General features: G+C 53.7%; 1 protein-coding gene across 2 annotated transcripts in view; it reads right to left on the bottom strand.

Annotated features, from left to right (window-relative positions):
- FCHO1 (FCH and mu domain containing endocytic adaptor 1) overlaps positions 1–24855 on the bottom strand; it is a 28477-nt gene extending 3622 nt beyond the window's left edge. The window contains exons 1-23 of one of the 2 annotated variants that reach the window (XM_080673904.1): positions 24761–24855; positions 19172–19216; positions 18886–18970; positions 18157–18231; positions 13610–13701; positions 12506–12580; positions 11223–11364; positions 9322–9474; positions 8998–9102; positions 6981–7079; positions 6792–6888; positions 5542–5586; positions 5351–5429; positions 4769–4793; positions 4591–4648; positions 3711–3889; positions 3604–3628; positions 2970–3021; positions 2309–2400; positions 1673–1948; positions 681–793; positions 486–573; positions 228–336 (exon numbers count right to left, since the gene is read on the bottom strand). In XM_080673904.1, coding sequence (XP_080530030.1) covers positions 228–336; positions 486–573; positions 681–793; positions 1673–1948; positions 2309–2400; positions 2970–3021; positions 3604–3628; positions 3711–3889; positions 4591–4648; positions 4769–4793; positions 5351–5429; positions 5542–5586; positions 6792–6888; positions 6981–7079; positions 8998–9102; positions 9322–9474; positions 11223–11364; positions 12506–12580; positions 13610–13701; positions 18157–18183 — 1931 coding nt within the window. In that variant the 5' untranslated portion in view covers positions 18184–18231; positions 18886–18970; positions 19172–19216; positions 24761–24855. The remainder of the gene's footprint in view (positions 1–227; positions 337–485; positions 574–680; positions 794–1672; positions 1949–2308; positions 2401–2969; positions 3022–3603; positions 3629–3710; positions 3890–4590; positions 4649–4768; positions 4794–5350; positions 5430–5541; positions 5587–6791; positions 6889–6980; positions 7080–8997; positions 9103–9321; positions 9475–11222; positions 11365–12505; positions 12581–13609; positions 13702–18156; positions 18232–18885; positions 18971–19171; positions 19217–24760) is intronic. The other variant, XM_080673905.1, reaches the window with a different exon arrangement.
- Between the last annotated feature and the right edge of the window lie 2532 nt (positions 24856–27387).

Here is a 27387-nt window from a genome sequence, read left to right as displayed (position 1 = left end):
GTCCTCGGCACAGTGGCAGCAATAATGCCTCACCCTATTCCAACACCCTCTGTCGCTCCCACTGCCCTTAAGGAGGGGCCTGGTGGCTCAGCTCGATGGTAAAGGCCCCTCCGTGGTAAAGCGGGTCACGAAACACACCTGGGGGCTGTCCCTACTAGAACCCAGACACACAGCCCCCGGGAGCCCCGTTTGCCCCTCCCTGTCCACACTCCCCTGGCACTGCATACCTGGGGCTGTGGCCACGGAAATAGGCGTGGACATACTCGGTGAAGACGGTGGCCACGGGCAGGGCATCCTGGGAGCCCAGGACCACAGGGCTTGGGCCCCGGGAGATTCCTGGGGGTGGTGGGGAGAGAATGAAGGGCAGACAGAGAGCGTGAGGACAGGTTCAGGCTCCAGAACCTGCCCTCTGCCAATAGGGTCTCTATGGTATCACAGCCCCCCACCCAGGCCCGAGAAGGTGAAGCCCACAAGCCCACAGGTACCGTGTCCCGTCTGGGAGGAGACGCTGGAGCGCTCTGGGGCGGCGCTGGGGATGGAGGAGCCCAGCGGGGAGGAGCTCAGAGAATGAGACTGGAAGGGAAGGAGACAGGCTGGGCTGTGGACACGCCTGGAGCAGTGTCCTGATGCTGACCCGGGAGGCGCCCCAGCCCAGCGCCGGCCATGCCCCCTCGGCCTACCAGGTCCCCGTTGCTGCTCATGAGGGGGCAGGACACCTTCCGGAAGCGGGGCCTCCGGGGTGGGGCCGCCAGGCCCTCCGTGGCTGGGAGGTCAGCAGGTCCGGGCATTGGGTCTGGGGAGTGAGTGTGAGAAAGACATGGCTGAGAGGCTGCCCTGGGCCTCTGTCTACTCTACACTCACTCCCGAGGCCCTCCCTTGAAGCAGCTCCAATCAGGGTCTTTCTCTAACCATGGCCTCTGCCTGGCACCCCATTACCACTGCTGGGGACCTCACAGCAGAGGGTTATAGCCTACGCAGGGCAATGGGGTGGGAACGGGCTAGGCCCCTTGAGGAACAGTGGGGAGGCTGGTGTGGCCAGAACAGAGTGATGACAGGGAGCGGGGAGGGAGGGAAGAAGTCAGCAAGGAGATGGGCCCAGGCATGGGGGAGGCGCTGTTTCTCTAAATGCCAAGGGGACTCCACTCTCCTCGTGTGACCTGCAGGCACCCACTCCTGCCTGCTCTCCTCCTCCCTCCCTAGCCCTGCCTCAGCTCAGCCTTGGACCTTCTCCGTTCCTCTCCTGCCCCGGGCGCCTCCCCCATGCCTGGGCCCATCTCCTTGCTGACTTCTTCCCTCCCTCCCCCCTCCCTGTCATCACTCTGTTCTGGCCACACCATCCTCCCCACTGTTCCTCAAGGGGCCTAGCCCATTCCCACCCCATCACCTGCGTAGGCTATAACCCTCTGCTGGGAACCCCTTCCCCCACATCCACATAACTTCACTTCACCTCCATCATGTCACAGCTCAGATGTCCCTCCTCAGAGAGGCCCCTACCCTTGGGAGCCCTCACCTGCCACCTCCTGACTTGTTAACTACCCATCTCATTGTTGCCCTTGCAAGGGTGAGGTTTCCGCCAGCCTCCCTCTCAGCTCTGTCCCCAGCACCCGGCGCTGATCATGGTAGGTGCTCCATCCTCCCCATCCTCCCCACAGTTCCTGGCTGCGGGACTTACCGCCTCCAGCCACAGCCTCCAGCCCCCAGGGGCCTGGGGATGCCGCAAGGGGCTGTGGTGAGTCCGAGGACAGCAGGGACCGTGTTCCCCTAGACTCAGGTGGCTGCGGCCTGCAGGTAGGTGGGCTCTGCGGGGTGCCTGGGCGGAGGACCCAGGAATCTGGGAAGGGGCCAGGTGCTGCGTGGGATGGTGAGTCCAGGCCAGAGTCTTCCACGTTCTCTGGCGACGAGGAGGAGAAAGGCGAGGGGCTGGAGGTGAAGCCGAGACTGCTGGAGCCTGGGAGAATCAGGGTGACTAGCTCCAGACGCTGCCCACGCGGGGGTCTGGGCCATTCCAAGCCGGTGCTCACACCCCACCCAGGCCATGACGCTGGTCACCTCTCTCCACTGACGCCTCACCCACCCTCCCACTGCCACCCCCACTACCAAGAGGCTTCACCTGCTCTCTGGCTCTTCCTACGCATGCTGTGGCCCCGCCCACCTCACACTGACCTGGCCCCACTGAACTTCCCCTTGTCCCACAAAGGACCCCAGCATCCGCCCTCCTGCCCACCGAGCCACCTACGCTTGCAGTGGCTCCATCCAGCCACCCGCTGGCCCACCCGCGCTCCCAGAAGGAAGCCCTCACCCCCACTACCTGTAAAATCTTCGTGGTCAAAGGCTGACTCTAGGGGTGGCCCAAAGAGGTTCTTGGAACCCTGCTCGTCTGATCGCAGCTTCTCTGTGCAGCTGGGGAGCAAACGGACGAGAGGGGCTGTTCTGCTGTTCCGGGCCTCCTTTCACCTCGGGGCCTTTGCACATGCTGCTTAGTTTGGCCTCCGTCCTCCCACTTCTCCCTGTGGCCACTCCTGCTTCTCCTCAGGGCTCAGCTCAAGGTCGTCCTCCCCGCAACCCCAGAGGCCCTCCACTACCAGCCCAGCTGAAGTCGCCACTTCTCTCTTCCATCGCATCACCTGCTTTGGTTTCGTCAGAACACTTAGAAGTAGTGACTATGCTCTAACTTATTTGTTATTCCTAAAATCTGAGCCGCTAGGATGTAAAGCTGAGAAGGAGGACCCATCTCGCTCGTACATCCTCAGAACCCAGAATGGCATGAGTACACAGTAGGTACTCAATAAATGTTTACCAAACGAATCACTAAGTGCTCTCTCAAAATGCAGCACAGCCGCAGCTCCCTGCCCGGATGAGAGAAGGGGACACAGAGACACAGGGAGGAAGCCGGGGAGGTGGAGAGACACGATGGGGGTGGCCCCCACCTGCCCACTGTGTTGACCCGATGTCCCACCCTGCGAACTCACCTGCTGGCCCTCGGGGCAGATCGAGGCCTCTGTGGCTTCCCGGCAGCATCCCCTACAAGAGATGGGCCTCTCTCTGAGCCTTCCTGTCACCCTGCCCGCAGTGCGCCCTCCTCCACAGACCAGGAGACCAAGGCTCGGGCTGCCTAGCCAGCGGGCCAGAGTGGCCAAATCAGGCAGAGAGGGATTTGGACCTGAGCCTTGCTGTCTCAGGTTTTGGCTTCTTTCCCAGAAACCCCTTTTGGGTCTCAGTTAATTCTCATAATGACCTCATTTCACAGAAGAGGAGACTGAGTGTCAGAGTGGGTAAGCAGCCTGCCCCAAGTCACCCGGCAGAGCTGGGATTCAAACCCACCCAACACTTTAGGCCTAGTCTTCGCTCCATGTTCTCCCCCCGTCTTACCCCCCCACCAACCAAAGACCCCTGGATACCGGCCAGTGTGGCTCAGAGGTCACTGGTTTGATTCCTGGTCAGGGCACATGCCCGGCTTACGGGCTCCATCCCCAGTACGGGGCATGCAGGAGGCAGCTGATCAATGATTCTCTGTCATCGCTGATGCTTCTATCTCTCTCCCCCTCTCTAAACAATCAATTAAAAAACATACTTAAAAAAGAGACTCCCGAGCAGGCGACTCACGTGAGGAATGGCGTTTCATGGTGCCCTGTGGACAAAGGGGATTGTGTCAGGCCGGGCGCATCAGCCAGCCCCACGGCCCCACCTGCAGCACCTCTCCCGAGCCTCACCCCTGGGCCTGGAGGGAGGATGAGGCTGCCGGCCGTGGCCCTGAGCTGTGCGGCAGCTGCCTCGGGGCTGCAGGCCGGGGCCCGGGCCGGGGCGGGCTTGATGTGCACGTAGAACTTGCGGGGCTCTTCGTCGTCAAAGTCAGAGTCGCTGGATGAGAAGCGGGAGGGCTCCGCTGTGCGTGCGCCTCAGTCAGGGGCCAAGCAGATGCGAATGCAGGGCTCCCATCCCATCAGCCCTCAAACTGCCCATAACCCTTCCTGTTCAAACCCTCTGAGGCCCTGCAGCATTCTCTCTCACCACTGCCACCCTGGGCCCTGACACCATGTTTTACCTCCTACCCTTTCCCCGATCCAAGCCTTTGCACAAGTGTGTCCTGCCCCTAACTAGTGAACGCCTAGCCCAGTGGTCGGCAAACTCATTAGTCAACAGAGCCAAACATCAACAGGACAACGATTGAAATTTCCTTTGAGAGCCAAATTTTTTAAACTTAACTTCTTCTGACGCCACTTCTTCAAAATAGACTCGCCCAGGCCGTGGTATTTTGTGGAAGAGTCACACTCAAGGGGTCAAAGAGCCACATGTGGCTCGCGAGCCGCAGTTTGCCGACCACAGGCCTAGCCTATTCAACTGTTAAGCCCCAACACTGGTACCCCCTCTTTCAGGAAGCCCTCTTGGATTTCCCTATATTGTAACCCAGCCCCTCCTGATTCCCTCTTGACCATCCCAGACCCCATAGGGCAGGTGTCTTTGCTTGGTCCTCACTAGAGGATCCCCACAGGGTGTATGCCAAGAAGGTTGCTAATGGCAGCGAAATCACTGTGGGCAGAGCTTTCTCATTGCTATGCCAACAACTGCCTCCAGAGGGCGCCAGGAGGATATTGTTCTGGGTCACATCAGGCCGGACCGTGAAACCTTCTTCATCCACTTCTGCACATGCCTGGAGGACAAGCGGTGAGTCAGGCTCTTCCCCTCTAAACCTCGACTTTCACCCTGCCCCTCTACGCCCCCGCCCCCCCCCCCCCCGCCCAGACCTAAAAACAACCCTGATGGCACTCACCCGTGGATCAGGCTCCAGAGAATCTCTGCAGATAAAAAAAGACATTGGTATCAGCCCCCCCACCCCATCTGCCCTGCCCTTGGCCCCCAACACTGGAAATGGCAACTGAGGGGGTGGGCCTGGATTGCCATAATGTCCTGAGCTGGCCCTGCAGGTGGGAGAATCCCGGGGCTTGCCTGGGGCGAGGGACAGTGAATCTGGGGTTGGCAAAGCAAGGGGTGTTCTCAAACAGCATAGAAGGCGAGGAACCCTGGAGCTAGTTTGAAGGGTTTGCCTGAAAACATGGAACATAGGGGCTAGTCTTGGAAAAGAAAGGATCCTGGACCACCCTGGGCAGGGCTAATCCTGGGTGCGTCTGGGGCAGGCAGCCCCTGGTCTAGCCTTGGAAGAAGGAAGACTTCTGGACTAGGTTGGGCAGGTAATACTGAGCTAGCCTGAGTCAGAGGTACTCCGTGCCTGGAGTAAGAATGCTCCTGGGCTACCCTAAACAGGGGACTTCTGGGACAGCCTGGCAGGAGGAGGTATCCCGGGCTAGCCTGGGCCAGGGCTGGGGGTGGGGGTAGGGGGGGGGTGCTTCCTCACACAGCTGCAGGTGGCTCCCGCTCCCGCCGGCTCAGTCCCGGGAGGCGAAAGGCCTTGGCTCCCCGCAGACGTTTCATTGCTGAGGATAGATGATGGGTGCAGCTGAGTCCTGGGGGTGCCCCCTTCCCATTCAGCTCTGCCTCCCTTTTCCCCACAGTCCAGCCTGGGCATCCAGGTCCAGACGTACTTGCCTTCCTGCAGGGCGGCTGCACTGTACGCCTCAAAGTCCAAAGGCCCTGAGACAGAAGGGATTGAGACACTCAGCAGAGAGGGAGCCTGGGGCTGAGGAGGGCAGCAGTACACCCTTGGCCACACATGAACCAGTCCCAGAGCTGGTCACGGGTGGGATGGGCTGAGGGTTCTGCTCCCACCTTGGGACGGACTCGGGGAGGGGTGATGCCTGAGTTATTTCTACTCCCAGCTTTTCTGGATGGAACTTGGGTGGGTCAGGGATGGACCACAAGTCTATGCAATGGGCTGGGCTGCAAGTGCCAGGTAGAGGAGCTGGGACGCTCCTAAGGGAGATGGGGAGCCAGGGAGAGGGTGTGAGCAGGAGCAGGGCATGATTCATCTGGGGCCAGTGAAGGGCTAGAGCAGTGGTCGGCAAACTCATTAGTCAACAGAGCCAAATATCAACAGTACAACGATTGAAATTTCTTTTGAGAGCCAAATTTTTTAAACTTAAACTTCTTCTAACGCCACTTCTTCAAAATAGACTTGCCCAGGCCGTGGTATTTTGTGGAAGAGCTACACTCAAGGGGCCCAAGAGCTGCATGTGGCTCGCGAGCCGCAGTTTGCCGACCACGGGGCTAGAGTAAGGGCCTACACAAGGAGGGGTGGGCTGAGCTGTGTAGCTAGGAGGGAGAAAGGACGGGCCTTAGTGCTTGACCTGACTTATGGACAGGCTGTGCACCAGCATTTATTGAATTCCCCCTGTGTGCCTGACTTATACTTCGCCTATTACCTGCATCAAATTACTGAACATTCACACACCATCGGTTGGGGATCAGTGTCATTCTCACTTTACAGATGAAGAAACTGAGGCTTAGAGAAGTCAAGACCCACATCCAAGTTCTCACAGCAAGCAGGGAAGAAAAGACTCAAACCCAGGTCTGACCCCAAACTCTTGCTCTCAACATTTCCCCAACCCTGCATCTGGGCAGTTTCAGATTGGTCTTTTGCTCAACAGCTTGTAAAGGCTCCCTTGGCCCTTGGGGTAAAGTTTGAACAACGGAGTCTGGCATTCATGGCCCCGCTGGTATCTGGCTGTATTAGATTTACACATAAGATCAGGCTATCAAATCCTCTTCCTCTGTGGGCTATAGAGTTAGATTTGTCATCAGCCCATTTTTATGATGAGGAAACTGAGACCCAGGGAAGTCTCCTGCCTCTTGAACCCTGTTCTTTCCATGCAGCCGGACCCCCAGGTTCCCCGACTCACCAGGCTTCTCCCGGCCCGTGCCCTTGCTTTCTGCAAACTTTCTCAGCAGCATTTCCACACTGATGTTCTCTATATTTTGCTTAAACTCCTCGTGAACCTGGGCAGAGTGGATAGGGTGTATAACGGGCAAGGCCAGGGACTTCTTGTTCAGCACCTCCACCCTCCTTCCCCACCCGTGGCCCCACTCACCTGCCCGATCTGCACATGGGTGTCCTCCACCGAGTGGGCATAGGAGCCCAGCAGTGTCTTCATGTGCCGCAGGTGGGTCTCCTCCATGGTTTGGAAGTGCTGAGGCAGCAGGGGAGGGGCGAACAGAAAGGTGGAGGCCACCAGGAGTTGCCATGTGACTCAGCCTGATCAGTCAGGATATTTCAACCCCCTAAGCTCAGTGATTGGTTTGGGGAAGAGCCAAGGAGAGTCTGCCCTAGGTCTTTTGCTGAACTATAGGAAAAGGACATTTTCATATCCTGAGTCAATGAGTTGGTGGGATGCATGTGGAAGCTGCTGGTGGCCACTTTGCTGGACCTGGACACACACACACACACACACACACACACACACACACACACACGGGTGTGTTTGCTTGAGAATGAAGCCCCAGAGAGAAAAACAGGCTTGAAAAGGAGAGAGGCACAACTTCCTGCCAACATCCTTTGAGCACCTGGATCCAGCCATGCCTGGAGCCCTCCCCTCCAGCTTTTCTGTCCCATGAGCCTATAAACTTTGTCAGTTTGAATGAAGGTCTCTATCCTTTGTAACTCTCTATCACTTGCAAAATCAGGGGGAAAAAATCTGATTCCTAATCCTGAGATTCCAATCTGGATGGACAGAGACCCAGAGAGGTACAATATCTTGTAAAAGGTGACTTAGCTGGTGAGGAATGGAGGCTGGACTAGCGCCTGGGCCTTTCAGCCACCATGAAATGTCAGGAGACTCTTAGAGTCTAAATCCTGCCCTATCTTGTTTAAAAACAACAACAAAAAAACACCTTATCCTAAATAATAATCCTATATAATAAAAGGGTAATATGCAAATTGACCCTAACTGAGGAATGACCGGAACGACTGGGTGCTATGATGCGCACTGACCACCAGAGGGCAGGCCCTCAACGCAGGAGCTGCCCCCTGGTGGTCAGTGTGCTCCCACAGGGGGAGCTCCGCTCAGCCACAGGCCAGGCTGGCGCGAGGCGAGCGCAGAGGCGGTGGAGAGAGCCTCTCCCGCCTCCTCGGCAGTGCTAAGGATGTCCCACTGCAGCTTAGGCCCGCCATTCACTCCCCTCTGCTGGCTGCACATGCCCTATCCCTGAGATTACCATTTGCCTCCATCCTATGATGACAATGGACCACCCTGGCCATCTGGTTGACCTCGCTTTGTTTGAGGGTTATAAAAGCAGCCTCCAGGCAGGTGGCACATGACTAGTGAGCTGGACAGGGACAGGTCGCATCATGACCACCTGGGTGGTGGGTATGCAGAGCCAGGCCTAAGCCATCAGGTGGACATCCCCCAAGGGGTCCCGGACTGCGAGAGGGCACAGGCCAGGTTGAGGGACCCCTCCAGTGCATGAATTTTCATGCACCAGGCCTCTAGTCAATAATAATATAAATAAAAATGACACCTCATAGAGTGGTTTCTATGCACCTGGTACTAGTCTGAAAACTTCACATATAGTGACTCATTTAATCTTCACAACAACTGTATGAGGCAGGTACTATTACTGTTCCCATTTTACAGGTAGGAAAACCAAGGCACAAAAATGATTTGAGCCCTAGCCAGTTTGACTCAGTGGATAGACCATCAGCCCTTGGACTGAAGGGTCCTGAGTTCTTGTCAAGGGCACGTACTTCAGTTGCAGACTCGATCCCCAGCCCTTGTCAGGGCACGTATGGGGGGCAACCATCGATGTGTAGCTTTCATATCTATGTTTCTCTCTCTCTATCTCTACCCCTCCCTTCCACTCTCTCTAAAAATCAATGAAAAATATCCTCAGATGAGGATTAACAAAGAAATAAAAGAAAATAAAAAGTATTTGACTTTTGAAATAATAATAATGTCAGCAGTAATAATAATAGCTAACTGGCTCTAGCATTTGATGGCTTTGTTCCTGTGACTGAGGCTCCTGGGAGATGAGGATATGGGAGGTTCTGGACTTCTGAGGCCCAGTGTCGGGGATGTGTAGGTCTCTAAGGTACCGCCCTCCGATTCTTACCAGAGCGGAGTCCAGCATCTTCTGCTCGAAGTCAGCGCGGGCGGAGTTGTACTTCTCCACAGAGCGCCGCAGGCTCTCTGCCGCCTTCTTGGTCTTGGTCTCTGCCTAGGAGGCACAGAGAGGGGACAGGGTTGGGCGAGGTCACTCAGGGAGCTTCCCCCCACCCCTCCCCCAGCAGGTAGACTTCTCGGGGTGCCCAGGGTCTGGTGACCACACTCAGTTTCAATAACTACAGCTCTGTGATATGTTCTCACTCTCCCGTCAGGCAGCCGCCACGCCTCAGCAGACGCCTCGGACCTGCGGACGGGGCTGGTGTGGGCTCACCTTGTCCATCTCCTTCTGGCTTGTGCTCTCCCTCCGCAGCCGCTCCTGGTCCATGCACCGGCTCAGGTAGTTCTCTCGGGACTTGGGCAGGAGCTGGCTGACACCTGCGAGGACCTGCACAGCGTCCAGGGTGCCCCCTGCTTCCTCTTTCAGCTGCGAGGGAGGAGAAGGGGGAGCATGGATACCACCCGAAACCCATGGGTGCAGGACCTGAGCAGACCTCAGGTGCAGCCCATGAAGCTCCCAGCTTCTCAAACATTGTGGGGTTCTCTGAGTATTATTTTAATATAAAAATTGTAATGTTTAAAATAGGTAATATTTACACATCATTCAAAAAATTTTGAGGGGTGAGCTCCCTAAAACTCCCATAACCCTGCCCTGGCTGAATAACTCAGTTGGTGAGAGCATCATCCTGATACAGCAAGGTTGTGGGTTTGACCCCAGGTCAGGGCACATACAAGAACTAATGAATATATAAATAAGTGGAAAACAAATCGATATTTTCTCTCTCTCTCTCTCTCTCTCTCTCTCTCTCTCTCTCTCTCCTCTCTCTCTCTCTCTCTCTCTCTCTCTCTCTCTCTCTCTCTCTCTCTCTCTCTCTCTCTCTCTCCTTCTCCCTCTCCCCTTTCTACTCTGTCTCTAAAAAATCAATAATAGCCTGACTCGTGTGGCTCAGTGGTTGAGCATTGACCTATGAACCAGGAGGTCAGGGTTCAATTTCTGGTCAGGGCACATGCCCGGGTTACAGGCTCAATCCCCAATGTGGGGCCTCCAGGAGGCAGTGGAGAGAGATCTATGATTCTCTCTCATCATTGATGTTCCTGTCTAACTCCCTCCCCCTTCCTCTCTGAAATCAATAAAAATAAAATATGTATTAAAAAAATCAATAATAAAACAAAAAACCTTCCATTCCCTGATTGCCAGCCTCCCAGGCCTCTGCCAGGGGGCCCCCATTATTACCATGATAGGTCTTCAGAATTATACAGCACATGGACAAGTAAGTGTGCTTGTTTTCACCCATTTTTTAATGACAAATTGCAGCAGTCTGTGCTGTTTATCCCACTGATTGTTCCACATCATAGTCCATTCCCAAGATTGTTCCACATCAGCCCATAGGGAACTTTCTTGTCCCCATTTTTTAAAAAATTGTGTTAAAACACACATAATATAAGATTTACTATATTAACGATTTATAAGTATACAGTATTGAGTACTACTACCAACTCCCCTTTTTAACAGAGTTAAAAATGCAGATTCAGGCCCTGTAAATGCCGAGCACCTATGAATTATAAGATGCTACTATTTTGGGATCCTGAGAGTCTGAGGCTTGATACTTTCAAGATTCTAGGTTTGAAAGCATCTAGACATGTCAGATAATGACATCTGTAGGTTCTGACCATCTAGATGAGAGGTTAGCAAGCTTTTTCTGTGAAGGGAGACAGTAAATGGGTTTGCCTGTCATGGACTCTCAACTCAAAAAAAGTCACAGACTATTGTACACAAGTGGGCCTGGGTGTGTGCCAATAAAACCCAATCTACTGGCACTGAAACTGAGTGTCATTTCATTTTCACGTTTCACAAAATATTCTTCTTCTCCGGATCCCACCACCACCATTTAAAAATGTAATAACCATTCTGAGCTCGTGGGCTGGACAAAGCTAGATGGCGGCTGGATCGGGCCCCCAGGCTGCAGTGCGCAGACCTCTGCTCGAGGATTTTGAGTCTGAAATGTCTGACAGTTCCCTGGTCTGCAGGGTTCTGGGTTTGAAATTTCAGAATTACCAGAATCCTCAGAGGCACAAGTGGAGGCTGGAGGTTTGTAGGCCTCAGAAGGCCTGGGCTCCTTTCAGCCACTGGTGCCCCCCGCCCACCCCACTGGGCAGTGCCCGCCAGGCACACACCTTCTTGTGCATCTTGAGCTGCTCCTCGCTATAACGGAGCACGTCCTTGATGAGGTCCTGCAGCTTCCGGGTCAGCTCCAGGTGGCAGAGTGCCAGCTTGTCCGAGGAGACACGGAAGACTTCCCAGAGTGGGGCAAAGGTCCTGGAGATGGGCAGGATCACATGCAAGGCCCAGCAGGCCCAACACCTCTGGGTCCCCTCAGACAGCATATCTGGCATTGGCTCAGGCACCTACTGTGTGCCAGGCCCTGCTAAGCATCAACACATATTAACTCATTTAATCCCCACTGCAACCATATAAGGCAGGCTTGTGACAGATGGGGAAACTGAGGAAAAGGAAGCTCCGTAACTCATGCTAGGCCCCACAGCGAATGACCATCAGAGCTGGAATTTAAATCCAGGTCCTGAGGCCCAGAGTCCTCACTCCAGGCGCCACCTGATATCCAACGGCAGCTACGACCCAACCAGCCCCAACCAAGCTCATGGGGCCTCCCTACCTCAACAGAACCCCTATCCAGGCCCCCTGCCTTCCCTCCCTCTGCCTCCATGTCTGCCCCTGACAGAACTTTTGCCCCACAGCAGCCACAGGGAACTTTGCAAATGCCAGTGGGACCACATCACATCCTTGTTTAAAAGTCACCTGTGCGTCTAACCCCCCATCTCATCTCCCCCTCCCCCAGGCCCTGCAGCATACAGGCCTCTTTGCTCCTCCTTGAACATATAGTGTGTGGCTGTGTCAGGGCCTCTACCCTGGTCGAGCTGCCGGCCTGGGTCTCTGTCCCCCAGACACTCGCAGGGCTGACTCCTTCCCATGATTAAGGTCTCAGCTCATAGAACTGGAGGCCACCCCGGAGGCGGTGCCCAACCTCTCACACTCTTATTTCATTGCCTTCCTAGCACTCTTAGCCCCGGGAAAGGACCTGTTCATGTTTGTAGTTAACATTTGTCTTGTCACACATCCTAGATATACATGGCATGAACATAGCCTGAAGGTAATTGAGGATTTTATCCGTCTTGGTGGCCACTGGGTTACTAGTGCCTAGAACAGTACCTGGCACACAGTAGGTACACAGTAAATATGTGTTAAATGAGTGAATGAGATAGTGAATGAATGAATGATATACCTTCCTCTGTCTGATTAGCCCTATAAGTGGGGGGATGACTCCCTACCCTACACAACACACCTGTGAAAAGATGTCCACCCAAGGGAAGGCTCCTGATGACCCCAGGGCCCCACAACCTCGGGGGTCATCAGGACCCCTACCCCACCATGGCCCACTCACCCCACGGGGGTCCCGTTGCTGGCCAGCTTGGAAAGTTTTGCCATCGCTTTCGAGTAGGTCTCCTCTATTGTGGCCCTGGATAGGAGGACAGGGAAAAGCTAGGGAAGGTTCTGGGCACCCATGGGAGATACCCTGCCCCCCTGAGCCTCAGTTTCCCCACCTCAAACATCTGAGCAGTGGCTCTTAGTGAGGACAGAACCAGGAAATTCATGGGAGAGGTTTTTATCCTTAAATAATACATTTTACAACAATAGTAGTAGTAGTAGCAACAGTAGCAGCAGCAGGTCAAACAATTTTTGAGCACATACTGTAAGTGCTTTATAATATAAATGAGAAAAACCATATGAAGTTTAGATGGTTTTTCCCATTTAATTGCAGCAGGCAAACTCATATCTCCCTCTTCCCTTTGAACAGACACCGCTAAATGCCTACCTCATATCCACTAACATTTTTATCTGGACTAATAGAGCCTTAATTTTGTTTGGGGCAGCAATGAGCCCAGTTAAAACCAACTGCCCATGGGGGCATCTTATGATAGAGGCACCTGTGGAGTACCACAGGGGTGGAAGACCCACAAAAGAAAGAGTGGCCTCTGTCCTGTATGGCAAGTGCCACTTGCCAGCCATAAATAGAAATACTTGGTTCTAATCCTTTGAACTCTCTGCCCAGATGTCACAGGCACTCACGACTGAGTGACCAGGGAGCTGCTTTGCAATCTGATTTTATTGTGTTTTCTGGGATATTAACAACAGAATACTTAGATACTGAAATGTGGACTATTTTATCACATGTGTCTTCTTTTATCATGCTTAGGGCACAAGATTGGGTTTTCAAATTCCCCTTTAGGTAGGTCATAATGTCTTTTCAGGAGGCATGAGAAACCTGGGGAAGGTTGTTTACAGGAGATCATGGGGCTGAGAGTGTTGAGAAGACTAGTTTCGAGGGTCTTCAAGCACGTGTGGTCCCTGGAGCCCACAGGGGTCTGGACCTGATGGGGTGGGGCATGAGGTGGCTGTGCGACGAGATGGGCGGGACCACGAGGTAGGCAAGGCTGGGTGGACTGTGGGGCATGGCCATGTAGTAGGTGGGGCCTGGGAACCTCACCTCTCCCGGATGAATTCTGCCAGCTCCTTGGTGGAGATGGGTCCCTGCTTCATGCTGTGGTACAGAACCTCAAAGCCGTGGTTTTTCTCGCCCTGCAAAAGAATGCAAGTGGAGACTGAGAAAAGGATGCAGAAAAAATATCAGTGTTGTCCAGCTTAAACAGAAAACCCAACCAGCAGAAGTCCATCCCCTTGGCTCCAGGGATTGGTTCATTCCTCCCCCCACCCTCCCCACACACACATTGGTGCATGGGCCTTAAATTGGCCTAATCAGAGAGAAGCTGGGGAGTTGTGTCCCATAGTTGAAAAAGATACTTTCTCATTCACTAGTTGCCTCTCTCTATTTCTACTAGAGGCCTGGTGCACAAAATTCGTGCACTGGAGTGGGGGAGTCCCTCAGTCCGGCCTGCACCCTCTTGCAGTCCAGGAGCCCTCCTGGGATGTCCACCTGCCGGGTTAGGCCTTCCCCACCCCACCCCCACCCCCAGGGAGCAGGCCTAACCCGGCAGGCAGACATCCCTCTCGCAGTCCGGGTCTCCTCGCTCCTTACCCCCCGCCTGCTTGCTGCTCCTTACTGCTTGGCTTGCTGCTCCTTAGCACTGCTGCTCGGCTTTTGGCTGAGCAGAGCTCCCCCTGAGGGAGTGCACTGACCACCAGGGGCAGCTCCTGCATTGAGCGTTTGCCTCCTGGTGGTCAGTGCATGTCACAGCGTCTGGTCGTTCTACCCTTCGGACGATTTGCATATTAGGCTTTTATTATATGATCTTTCTGTGGTTGTTTCTCCCTCTCTCTCCTTTTCTCTCTGAGTCTCTCTGCCTCCACCAGTCTCTTCTCCCCCTGCTTTTCTGTCTGCATTTTTCGGTAAATGAGGAATTATGTGGGCACAGGAAACACTGGAAGCCGAGTGGAAACCATGAACTTTGGGAAAAAGCTGAATCTGAGAGAATCCCATAACAAGCATATTGAGTTGAGTTGCGGGATCAAACCAGTTCTGAAAGCCTCACTGCCGCACAGCATTTCATTTTGTGAAGCAATATGACCACTGTCCTGTAAGTCACCGTAGTTGGTTTTCTTTCTCTTTATCATGGAAACTCCTTGTCTGAGCCTCCAGAGAGGTCTGGGTCTGACACCTCTCTCAGCACCTAGCAGTGTCCAGTTAAGGATGGGACACAGAAAGGGCACTTGAGTTTGTTAAATAAATGAACAAATGAGCAAAATTAAAGCAAACATTAACTAATGCCTCGAATTAGCAAAACCTGGAGCTATTCTTCTGTTACCCGGTGCTGGTGGGAACAGAGCTCCCACCCCAGTGTCTGCTGGTGCATTGAACAAAACCCCTTTCGTCCAAGTTCTGGGGTCACCATGGTGGGGACGGCCAGGGCTGTGCTGGGTGGTCCGGAAAATCACTGTCCCTCTGTAGTGGACCTCATTAAGATGGGGGCAGGGAGTCATCAACCTCTCATTTGAGGACAAATAAATACCAAGATGACCAGGGTCCCCCAGTGCCCCAAGGCAACCCTAGGTTTTGCTAATTTGAGGCATTAGTTAATTTTTGCTTTAATTTTGCTCATGTTTCTTTTCCAAACACATTTTTATTTAAAAGGGCAACTTTTACCACTATTCTAAGTGGACAGCCAGGACCCCATGCCATCAAGAAGGGAACAGGGGAGAAAATAAGGCAACAGCTGTGTTTTTTTGCCGCCAGACTCTGCACATGTAAGTGCATCGTGTCTGAACACCGAGCCGTTCGTAAAAATGGGAGATCAGCTGGGGTCCAAGGGAACTGGAGACATTTTAGCACCAAATGGGGCCTTATAACCCCAACAGAAAGGAGAGGCTCGTGGAGGGATCCGACGTTATTTCGCTGCCAATACCAATCACCGAAGCAACCCCTTTGGCAGCATTTTTCAGGCCCTTCGTAGATGGTTTCCTCCATCCTCCTCCAATCTGTGGGGTTCACCTTCCTAGTTACCTGGAAGCTTGAAGGCCAGAGTCACTATCAGATGATCCCTCTTGCTGCACAAATGGAGAAACTGAAGCCAAGACTGGGGCAGACCCAGGCAGGCTCAAGCCCAAATCTCAGTCGCTGCTCATTCTAGACTCATTGATGGCTCCCTGTGACCCGCCAGCTGCTGTGTCCAAAGCCCTTGGCCTGGAATTGCCTTTCCAAACTCATCTCTCAGCTTCCTCTCGGCCTCGCCCTCAAAACAGCAGACAATGTGATGACATGCTACACCTTCCCACCATCGCACAGTTCCACCACCCGGCTACCAGCCTACATTTCTTTCCACCCATCCAATACTTCCACCTCTCCAGGATCACTGCCAGACCTCCCTCCTTCCAGAACCTTCTCAGACCCTCCTCAAACTCTCACTTCCCTGAGGTTCACGGTTGATCCCTCCAGCTCCCCAGGAATCTGTTTCCTCACTTTCCACATCTATGGTTGTACTTTCAAGGTTCAAGAGTCAAATCTTCCTTTTATGCACTGATTCACTTTGGGCCAGTGACTTCACCTCTCTGGGCCTCAGTTTCCTCATCTGACAAATGGGGACAATGACAGCACCTACCTGCCAAGAGTTTTGGTGACCTGAGGTTAGTATAGAGCTGGACACAGGGCTCCCTGCACGGTAGGGGTGCTCAGCAAACAGCCCAAACAGCCCCCACCAGCACCGGCCAGGGGATCCTCGGGTGAGGCTGCACCAGGCACCGCTGACCAGGCCAGCATCTGGGGCTGACTCGGAGCCAACTGCTGGCCCATTTCCCAGACCTGGCAAAGCCCCCAGCAGTGTCTGCCTCCCTCAGGCTGGGCTGGCAGCCGAGGGTCCGAGGAGGGGCTGTCTCAGAGGGTATTTCTAACACAGCTTACTCATGTCCCTTTCCTGCTCACACTCCCTCCATGGCTCCCTAGTGCCCTCTAGGCCTCCAGCCCTGCTCTGGCCCAGTGGGGCTAGAGCATCCCTGTCTGGCTTGATCTCCCCTGCCTGGAGCCTCCTTCAAGCCAGCCAGAGCCCCAGTGTCATCCAGCAAAGAGCCATCAATACAAACAATAGATTAAACAAAACAGATATTCCAGAAGCATTTCCTGGGTCCCAGGGAAGGGGGAAATTTTATTCCCCTTTCCAAGTTTGGGAAACTGAGGCTTCAAGAGGCCAAGTTACCTTTCCAAGAACTCCCAGCCAAACCCAATTCAAGTCACATACTCAAGTCTTATTCACTGTGCATTAGACTATCTTTTGGTGGTGGGGGAGGGGACGGGGGTGGCTTCTATTTTCTCTTTGCTGATCTGAATTCTCTCCAGTGAGCCTGCATGCCTCATGCAATTAAAAAGAAATTTTAAATAAATGTAGGTGCCATTGTCAGGGTTCCAATGCGTGGGCAACATGACTGATCCTCAACCGGGCAATACCCTTACACAGAGTCACCAACAGGGTCTCAGAGAGAGGCAGCCCCTATGGGGGTCACACAGCTATTCAGAGGCAAATCTGGAGACTGACCTTTGGGAAGGGGTATAGGTCAGGTCCCCACAGGTGGCAAGGGGGTGTGGCTCCTTTAAGAAAGCAAGGCCAGTAAGAAGAGCCCCAACTGGGGAGGGAGAAAGGAAGAGAGCAGGGCCAGTTGCTAGGGGCAACCAGTTGCCTAGCAACAGACTTCCTCTCTGCTAGCTCAGGGCCAGCAACTGGGGAAGGGGCTTTCTGCCCTGGTCCTTCCTAGACTCTCCTGTTCACGCATCCTCTGTTGCTCCCCATTAGCCTGGCCCTGCAGGAGGAGCCCTGTGCCCTCTACTCGCCAGCCAGTGTCACACCTCTGGGCTTGTGTCCAGGCTGTTCCCATGCCTGGAATGCCTGGAAAATCTCAGCCTTCAAAGCCCACAGCAAACATGGCTCTGTGTCCTGGCTCCTCCTCTGGGTGCCTCCAAGGGACTATAGGGCTGGGAGAGTCAGGCTGGCTCCGTGTCCTCCAGACTGGGGGCTCCTTGGGGTCAGAGCTGGGGTGGAGTCTCTTGGGGGGAAGCATTCCCCGAATTGGTGGCAATGTTGGTGGCTGGGATGGAGAGTGTGAATGAATGAATAAATGAAAACAAGTCCATCTCACGTGGCCCCCTTGGGTCACAGTATGTAGTCCCCAGCTTGGAGGGCAAATGGGTGGGGTGGCCCCTAGGGGTTAAGCCATGAACTGCCCTCCCCCCCACTCCCAATACTTCAGGATGGGAAAGACAGGGAAATCCTCTGGCTGGAATAATGCTGGATCCTGGTAGTTCTGTCTGGCCCTGGGTTTGAGCCCTGATCCTGCACTTTCTCACTGGGCAAACTCAGGTAAAAGAGTCCTACTCTGAGCCTCAGTTTGTTTTTCAAGCTGTGCTTGCCCAAGGTCACAAGGCCCATTTGGTCTGGGGGTGTAGATTCAAGCCCAGCCTGCCTGTTCCCTTTAACTTCTATTCCTTACAGACTTTCCACTTGCCCAAATTCTGCCCACAAGTTGCCAGGTCCCCCCACCTCCATAAAAGCCCTTTTAGGAGCACCCACCAAACTAAGAGTGGGTCTTACTTACCCAAAAATGCTCCCCAAAATATGACATCCTGATGCCTTCTGTGGAGACCCCTTCAGACTCCTGTCTAGTGCCTGTCTGAAGAGAGAGGCAAGTTTGAGCTGCAAAGTCATGGCTGTCTTGGGCCCAAGGAGGGGATATTACAACTGTCCTCCCTGTGGAGGAGAGAGAGAAGACAGTGGAGGAACCAAAAGCTGGGAGCTCCTGAGAACCATGCCAGGGCTCCTGAGATGATTCAGTCCTAGGCCAAGTAGCCCCAGTCTAGGAGGAAAAAGCTGGATACAGATGCCCCAAGTTCTGTGGGGTTAGATAGAGGGATAGGGGTTAGGGGAGCCTAGGCTAGAGGAAGGGGCAAAGGAATTGGAGTTCTTGAGCACAAATAGGAGTTCACTGTTGAGAAGATTATTGGATGAGCCCTAGACTGGGGAGAAAAGTTCTTGGCCATTTTATTTTTTATTTTTAAATATGTTTTTAAATAGATTTTTAGAGAAAGAGGGAGGGAAAAGAGAGAAAGAGAAATATTGATCTGAGAAACACCATTGACAGATGCCTCCTGCATGCATCCCTACCGGGGATTGAGTCTACAACCTGGACATGTGCCCTGACCAGGAATTAAACCAGTGACCTCTTGGTTCCTGGGTCGATGTTCAACCACTGAGCCACACTGGCTGGGCTTTTGGCCATTGTATAGATGGGAAAACAGGCCCCCATCCCTAAGGGGAAACCACTTGCCAAGTCAGTCAGGAATTGATAGTAGATTTGCACTCTGAGCCAGCTGAGTCCAGTCCTGAGCACTCAGCTCCACACTGGGCAGCTCCTGTGGGGAAAGGGTTTGGTGAGAAATGGACACTGGGGCTGTGATTAGCAACATGGGTGTTTGGGTCCCTTGGGGTCTCCTGAATCCCTCTACAACAGTCCCCATGTCATGCATACTCCTGGAACGGAGTGCTCACCCCTCACCCAGGTGCTATTGGTGCCTCCATGAGTCCTAACCCTACCCCCGGAAGCCAGTGTTCACCTGGTATCTGAGTCACTGTCTGGCTCTATGCCTCAGTTTCCCCATCTGCAAAACAAGAGAGAATGCCTAGATGGGGTCTTGCTGGGAGGACCCCAGGACTCCCCGAAGAGGGGGTGGGTCAAGCCACCTGGTGACGGAGGGACACTTGGTGTCCTTGGCATGTTCTCGGGGCCGGGCTTGTCACTGGAGCCTGCTGGCCCCATTCATAATTCATGACTCCGAAGGCAGCTCAGCAGCAGCTGGGAGCCCAGGACGTACAGTGGCAACAGGGACAGAGCTGGTGACCGCAGGATTGGAAAGCCCCCTGGGCCTTACCAGGAAAGGACTGAGTAAGGACCTTGGACAAGGCTGCCCATTGCTGAACCTCAGTTTGTCTAATCTTGAAAGTGAGTTTAACTTGATCCATTATAATCTAGCCCCAGTCCCTTGACTTCACCCAGCACCCACCATGTGCCCACATAGCCAGGACAATACCAGGATCTGTGAGATGATTCAGCCCTGGGCCTGCTCCCTGAGGAACCCCTGAGTCTAGGGGAACAGAACTGGATACAGACACCCTGGTCCTGCAGGGCCAGGGCTGGGCCAAATGGAGGAACCAGAACTGGGGAAGCCTGCACTGGAGAAGGGAGGCATGGGTGTTAGGTTTTCTAAAACATATGTATTTTTATTGATTTCAGAGAGGAAGGGAGAGGGAGAGGGAGATAAAAACAACAATGATGAGCGAGCATCATTAATTGGCTGCCTCCTGCGCACCCCTTACTGGGGACCGAGCCCGCCACCAGGGCATAGGCCCTTGACCAGAATCCAACTACGACCTCCTGTTTTATAGGTCAATGCTCAACCACTGAGTCACATCAGCCGGGCAGGTGCTGGGGTTTTAAAGCATGAATAGGAATCCAGGCGTGCGCGCGCGCGCACACACACACACACACACACACAAATTGATTCAGCAAATATTCCCAACGTCCACCCTGGTGATGCTGGGACTTGTGAGAAACTTCAGTGGCCAGTGCAGCCCCTGAGGAACCCAGCCTGTCACGCTAGGCTGACATCCCAAAAAGGAAAAGCCTTAAATTTCTATCTCATTTCTTAGTTTCTGGCCATGAAAGCATCTCTAAATCCCTTAGAGCTAGGCTGACCGACATAGGAACCACTAGCCTTATGTAGCAGCTTTTTATTTTTTATTTTTAATCCTTACCAGAGGATATGTTTTTCATTGATTCTAGAGAGAGAGGAATGGAGAGGGAGAGAGAGCGAAACACCGATGTGAGAGAGAAACATTGATCAGTTGCCTCCCGTGCATTACGTGCCCTGACCAACTTGGATATGTGCCCTGACCAGGAATCGAACCTACGACCCTTTGGTGTACAGGGCAATGCTCTAACCAACTGAGCCATACCAGCCAGGGCTGTAGCCACTTAATTTTACTTTTGTTGTTGTTAATCCTTACCCAAGGAATTGGTTGCCTCTAGCATGTGCCCCAACGAGGGGCTGGGATAGAACCTACAACCCAGGTATATGCTCCTGACCAGGATCAAACCCAAGGCCCTTTGGTGTGCAGGCCATCGCTGTAACCACTGAGCCACCGGCCAGGGCTAGCCACTTGACTTTAAACTAAGTAACATTTAAATTAATCCCCTCATTTGTGCCAGCTTTGCGCTGCCACGTAGGACGGCACAGATAGAGACTTCCGTGAGTGCTGTTTTAGAGGATCCCGGGAGCCACCAGGCCCAAGTTCCACCGAAACCAAAAATCGCGATCCTGTTTTCACAACTCCGACTAGATTCCTCCCCCCACGCAGCGAGTGCCAGTATGTGTGTGGCGCTGTGCTCAACTCCTTACAGGTCCCAGTTCATTTAACCTTCACAACCACACCAGGGGGAGCAACCCCAACGCGACATATGAGGACACTGAGGCACAGAGAGGTCACTCACTGTCCCCAGGTCGCTGATTTTGTCCGTGGCCTGTCTGCCAAAGGACTCCTGTTCAGAACCGTCCTGGGTGGCTCTGGGCCTCCACATCCACTCTACTGCCTGGCAGCCCACCACACCACTCAGAACAGTAATGGGAGGCAGTCCCGCAGGCTTGGCCAGGCCCAGGAAGTGACACCTGCTGTTTCTGAAACCCAGGGGGCAGAGGGGTATCCTTCCTGTTCCTGAGGGGGGCAAAGAGGGGCAATGGGGGCCTCCCGGCAGGGCTCAAACTCACCAAACAGCGCAGCAAGTGGGGCTTGGCTCCAGCCAGACAGGGCAGGCACCAGAGACACGCAGCCCCTGCCACTTCCGCCAAGCCGAGGCCGTGGGTGTGGGGGACAGGAAGCACACCCGCCCCGCCCACCGCCCAACTGCCACCTCACCTTCCCCTCCCGGAGCAGCACCCGTGGGACCTCTGGACTGGAGCAGGCCATAGATAGGTAAACTGAGGCCCCTGGATCTACAGCCCTCAGCCTAGGGCTATTATCCAACAAATCATAATCATGACAGTTGTGAAATAATAGAACCCACAAATTGAGTACCAATCCTGGGCTCAGCATTCCACAGCTCACCATCCCGAGGTGGGCCAATGAGGCCTGCTTGTAGATGGAGAAACCGAGGCTCGGAGAGGGGAGTCCACATGTCCAAACTTGCACAGCTAATGAATGGCAGTGCTGAGTGAGACTCAACCCAGGGTCTCATTAGGACTTTCACAGGCTTGAGGCAATTTTGCCTTCCTGGGCCCCGTGCTCCATTCAGAAAATAATTTAGCCCAGTCAGTGTGGCTCGGTGGTTGAGCATCCACCTGTGAACCAGGTGATCATGGTTCGATTCCTGGTCAGGGCACATGCCCAGGTTGTGGGCTTAACCCATTGCGGTCACGCAGGAGGCGGTCAATCAATGATTATCACTCATCATTGATGTTTCTATCTCTCTCTCACCCTTTCTCTTCTTCTCTGAAACTAAAAAAAAATTTTTTAAAGAAAGAAAATAATTTATACTATATTTTACAGCTACATTGGCATAAAGACAAATATATTAATATCATATATTTAAATGTTTTCTTTGATTCCGCAGCTCATTTTTTCCCCTTCTGATTTTAAAAGAAGTTAAAACATCTTCAGGGACCCCTAAAAGTAATACACCAGAGACACAGTGGTCACTGTATCTGATGGAGTAGCCAGTCCTGCTGCAACCCAGGCCTCCTGGCCTCTGTAATGCCAGTGCAAAGCCCGGAGATAGACAGGGACTCGCCCAAGGTCAAACAGCAGGTTGTCTGCTGACCAGGATGCCCCCATCTTCTGGCTGGTAGAAGCAGGGAACATAGTCCTCCCTGGGGAAGTCTGACATGAGCCCTGGCACCTCCTGGAGATGAATCCTGCCTCCCCAGCACCAACTCCCCCAAGCCTGGGGCTCTATGCCCGGTCTAGTGTGAGACCAGGCCCAGGATAGGAGCCCAGTCAGCAAAGAAGGTCAGACTTTGGCTCCTGGCCTCCTGCTGGGTGACCTTGGGATGCCCCTGACAGCTCTGGGTTTCCTGAGTTTTGTGAAATAGGATGTGACATTTTGCTCCCCCTCAATTCGTTTGCTCACAGTAGGGCCAGTTTAGGGGTTTTCTCTTCTTTTCGGTGTCTAGCCTCTTGGCCATGCTGTACCAATGGCCAGCTGTCACGGGGTTCCTCCCTGCAGGCTCAGCCACCAGAGTTGTGGCCATTTACATGCTCCGGCTTGATTCCCACAATCGCACTCAGAGACAGTATCTCATCTGGGCCATCACCCCAAATGGGGAAACTGAGGCACAGGCCCCATGGTACACAGCGATTAGGCCATTGAGGATCTGAGCTCACACAGGACTTTTTCAGTCCTCCCCATTGATGGCCCCCCCTTCATCACCTTTTTGGGCAAACACTTACTGAGCACCCAGCTCTACCTGACTCCAGGCTGGAGACACAGCAGGCGACACCCTTGCAGACTCCCTTCTTTTCTCTCCACTCCTGGTCAGCTGTGACCCCATTTATGAGCAGTAATATTGCAATTAGTATTATAATGACCATGTCTATATTTACAGCACTCCCATCCTCCCACAGTCTCCTTTGATCTTCCTAGAGGGATTCAGCCCATTTCACAGAAAAACACACCAAGGTGCAGAGGGCCAAAGCCATGTACAGAAAAACCAGATTTAAACCTAGGGGCATCAGACTCCCAGCCCAGTGCTCACCCCTATGTCCACTACAGAGACAGAGCTTCAAGGGAAAGGGGACAGGCAGGCCCGGCACCTCCTCCTGCCCAGGCACTGTCTTGCTCCTGGTGTGGGTGATGGTATGTGGGTCAGGGTGTGCCCTGGGCGGTCCTGCTGGTGAAACCTGGGTGGTGGAACGCCTGTTCCAGTGATTGCAGACTGGTGATATAATTTACTGTATGGCAGAGTAGCCCTTCCAGCAATGCCACAGTGTGATCATCAACCCATTTTGCAGTGCAGTAAACTGAGGCTCAGACGCCAGCAAGGCATGTCAGGGGTGGGGGTATGTGTGTCTTCAAACCCATTGCTCTCTCACTCCCAAACCACCAACATCTTAAGCAAAAGGGTGGGATCAAGATCTGGCAAAAGATGGGGGGCGGGGTGCTTCAGAATTTATAGAATACAGGTTCTGAAGCCCCCAGCCCCATTTCCAAAGGAGAAAACTAGGGCTCAGGAAAGGGCTGCCACTTGCCCAAGGTCACCAGAGACAGGTCCATCCAGAGCCGCCGGCTGGTCCCCACTGCGACTCGGGCAGATGACGCCTAAGATCCAAGGCAGATGGAGGGGCCACCCACCCCTCCTCCACACCCCACTCACAGTCAGCCTCTAGCAAGACCCTAATTTACCTCGATTTATTTTAATACCCAGGAACAGATGCTCACTGCCCAACCCCCACCAAGGCAGGGGCCGCTCCCAAGTCTACTCCAGGCCATTCCCCGCCCCGCCAGGCAAGGGACCCCACACTAACCCACTCCCCAGAATTCCAACCTTGGGGTCCATGAAGAGGATGCCAATGAAAGACCCCCCACCCCATCCTTGTGTTAGGGGGCTGCTATAGGACAGTCTACAGGAGGGGCCCAGAGGACCCCCTGCTCCTCTACTAGGACTGGATCGAGATTCCCAGTGGAGAAAAAGGGAAGGAGGTTCCTTATCTCGGTCCCCAGAGGGTCTGCAGGTCCCAGCTGAAAGAGGGAAATTGGGGGTGGTTTCCACTTCATCTATCCTGGGTCCCAGGCTTGGCGGAGGGGGGTGGGGGGCGGGCGGCGCCCCCATTTTTGCAGCCCCAGGACCTAGACCCAGATACAGGCTTAGAATAAAGGGATTTGAGGAGGGGTCTCGCATCATAGCTGCTCTAAGCCAGGAGACGGGGCATTAGGACAGGGGTCTATGTCTCCCTCCGTGGACCCCTGATTATCACCTGGGGGAGGCAGGGGCGCCCACCCTGCAGCCCCCCTCCCCAATCCCTGTTCGCCATCCCTCCAAGTCCCGCTGCACCTTTGCCCCCCCCCCGACCCCCGTGGCCACCAGGACTGCGGGGCACGGTGCTTGCGCTCGCGGAGCTGCGCGGGCCAGGGGGATTGGTGGGAATCCACTCACCTCCCGAGCTCGGGCCGAGCCTCGCGCCCGCCGCCACCTGCGGCTCGGTCTGTGACACCCGAGCCCGCCCCGCCCCTCCCTCCGCGGCTGCAGCGGGGCCGCTGGGTGGCTCCGCCTCCGGGGCGTGGCTAAGAGAGTACCCCAAGGCCGCGACAGCACCCGGAGGCAGGGCGGACTCTCGACGCAACCAGCCATTGGGCCATGTGGGCATCCAGCTCCGCCAGCCCGCGCACTGATTGGATGAGTCAGGCTCCTTTTACTCTCCCCCACCTTCCACCACCTGCAGGTCATCTGCATAATTTAAAGCCACAGGCATCGCTGCATCCGAGACCCGGTGGGAGGGGGAAGGGACGACCAATTTATTTGAGCGCCCACTGTATACCAGGCACTGAGCAGGGCTCATGTGATGCCCCCCACCAGCCTGTGAGCGGGACATTATTGATCCTCATTATGAGGGCTGGCCCTGGATGGGCCCCAGGGGTGGGGAAAACTATCTCCAAGAATGCTGTCATGTCACAGATCTGAAAGGCTCCTACCCCTCTCATCTGGGTCCTCCAAAAATGAGACGTAGTGCCTCCCTGTACCCCATTCAACCCTCCACTTCAATACCCTGCTGATCTGCACCCCCCCCCCCCCCCCCGCTCCCCACCACCTGGTACCAACCCAGCCTGCTCCTCCACCAGCCCAGCCCCAGAGGCCTGGGAGTCTTCTCCCTCCATCATCCCTGAGAGTCTTCTCCCTTCATCATCCATATTGGTCTTGCCGGCCTGTGTCTCTGATACACTGGATTTGCCCCTTTTCCTGTATCCCGAAGTGGCCCCGGTCCAGGCCCAGTATTCTCCAGGCTGGATGCTGCCTCCGTTTCTACTTGGGCCTCTTGTTGCCTCCACCCCTGCCTCAGACAACCTCTGTTCCCCATAGCAACTATCTTTTTTAAAAAATTACATCTTTTGTTTTGAGCAGTTTTCAATATACAGCATTATTGTGAAGATGGTATAGAAAGTTCCTGTGTATCCCACACCCAGTCTCCCTATTATTAACATCTTACATTAATATAGTACATTTGTCACAATCACTGAACCAATATTGAGATGTTAACTAAAGTCCATAGTTTATTCAGATTTCCTGCTCTCACTAATGTCCTTTTGTTGTCCCAGGATCCTATGTGACATTTAGTTGCCACATCTCCTGAGGCTCCTCTGGGCTGAGACAGTTTCTAATACTTTTTTGGCTTTGATGATCTTTACAGTTTTGAGAACTGGTCAGGAGTTTTGATTTAAAAACGTATATATTGGGTCCTGGCCGGTGTTCTCCGTGGTTAGCGCCTTGGTCCAAAAACTGAAGGGTCACAGGTTTGATTCCTGGTCAAGGGCATGTGTCTGGGTTCATGTTTAGTACCTGCACTGCAAGTTTAATCCCAGGAAACACAAGAGGGCGTGTGCCCGAGGCAACCAAATCAATGTGTCTCACATTGATGTCTCTCTCTCTCTCTCCATCTCCCTTCCTCCCTCCCACTCTCTCTAAAAATTAATGGGAAAAAATTACATTATATATATATATACACACACACACACACACTAGAGGCCTGGTGCACAAAATTTGTGCACTGGGGGTGGGGGTGGGGGTGGGGTCCCTCAGCCCGGCCTGTGCCCTCTCTCAGTCCGGAACCCCTCGCTCCTTACTGCTCACCTGCTCGCTGCTCCTTAGCGCTGCTGCTGAGGTGGGAGAGACTCCTGCCACTGCCACTTCACTCGCCAGCTGTGAGCCCGGCTTCTGGCTGAGCAGCGCTCCTCCTGTGGTAGTGCACTGACCACCAGGGGGCAGCTCCTGCACTGAGCGTCTGCCCCCTGGAGGTCAGTGCGCATCATAGTGACGGTCATTCTGCTGTTTGGTCGATTTGCATATTAGGATTTTATTATATAGGATTGGCCCTGGCTGGTTTGGCTCAGTTGGTTGAGCATCATCCCATGTACCAGTTGCTGGTTCAATTCCCAGTTAGGGTACATGTCCAGGTTGTGGGTTTGATCTCTGGTCAGGGTGCATACAAGAGGTAATTGATGGATGTTGCTCTTACATTGATGTTTCTCTCTCCCCCCCTTTCCTTGCTTTCTGAAATCAATAAAAACATAAATATATGTTGAAATATACTTGACATATAATATTGTGCAAATTTAAGGTGTACATGTTGATTTGATATTTATATGTATTACTATATGATTGCCACCATTGGGATTTGTGGGTTTTTCTCATGGCTGGACTGGGGTGATGGGTGTGGGAGGGGAACGGGTGTGAAGAGATGAAGAGCTCGTCTCATCACACTGAGACCAGGGAGCATGCCATCAACATGACTTATCACTGTGATGTTGACCTTAACCACCTTGTTGAGGCGGTGCCTGTTAGGTGTCTCCTCTGCAAAGCTTCTCTCTCCCCTCTTCCCGTGCTGTATCCTCTGGAAGGAAGTAATTATTTCCAGCCCACACCTAAGGGTGGGGAGTCCTGCTCCCCCTGGAGGGCAGAGCATCTGCATAAATCATTTGGGATTCCTCTGCTTGGGTAATGTCTCGTCTCCCCCCTTTATTCATCTATTCAATTATTCATGCAGTGTATCCATGGACTCGTGGATATTT

The sequence above is a fragment of the Plecotus auritus genome (assembly GCF_963455305.1).
Source record: "Plecotus auritus genome assembly, chromosome: 6".
NCBI lineage: Eukaryota > Metazoa > Chordata > Mammalia > Chiroptera > Vespertilionidae > Plecotus > Plecotus auritus.
Note: the sequence above shows the minus strand (reverse complement) of the source record. Positions and strands in the feature narration are given on the sequence as shown.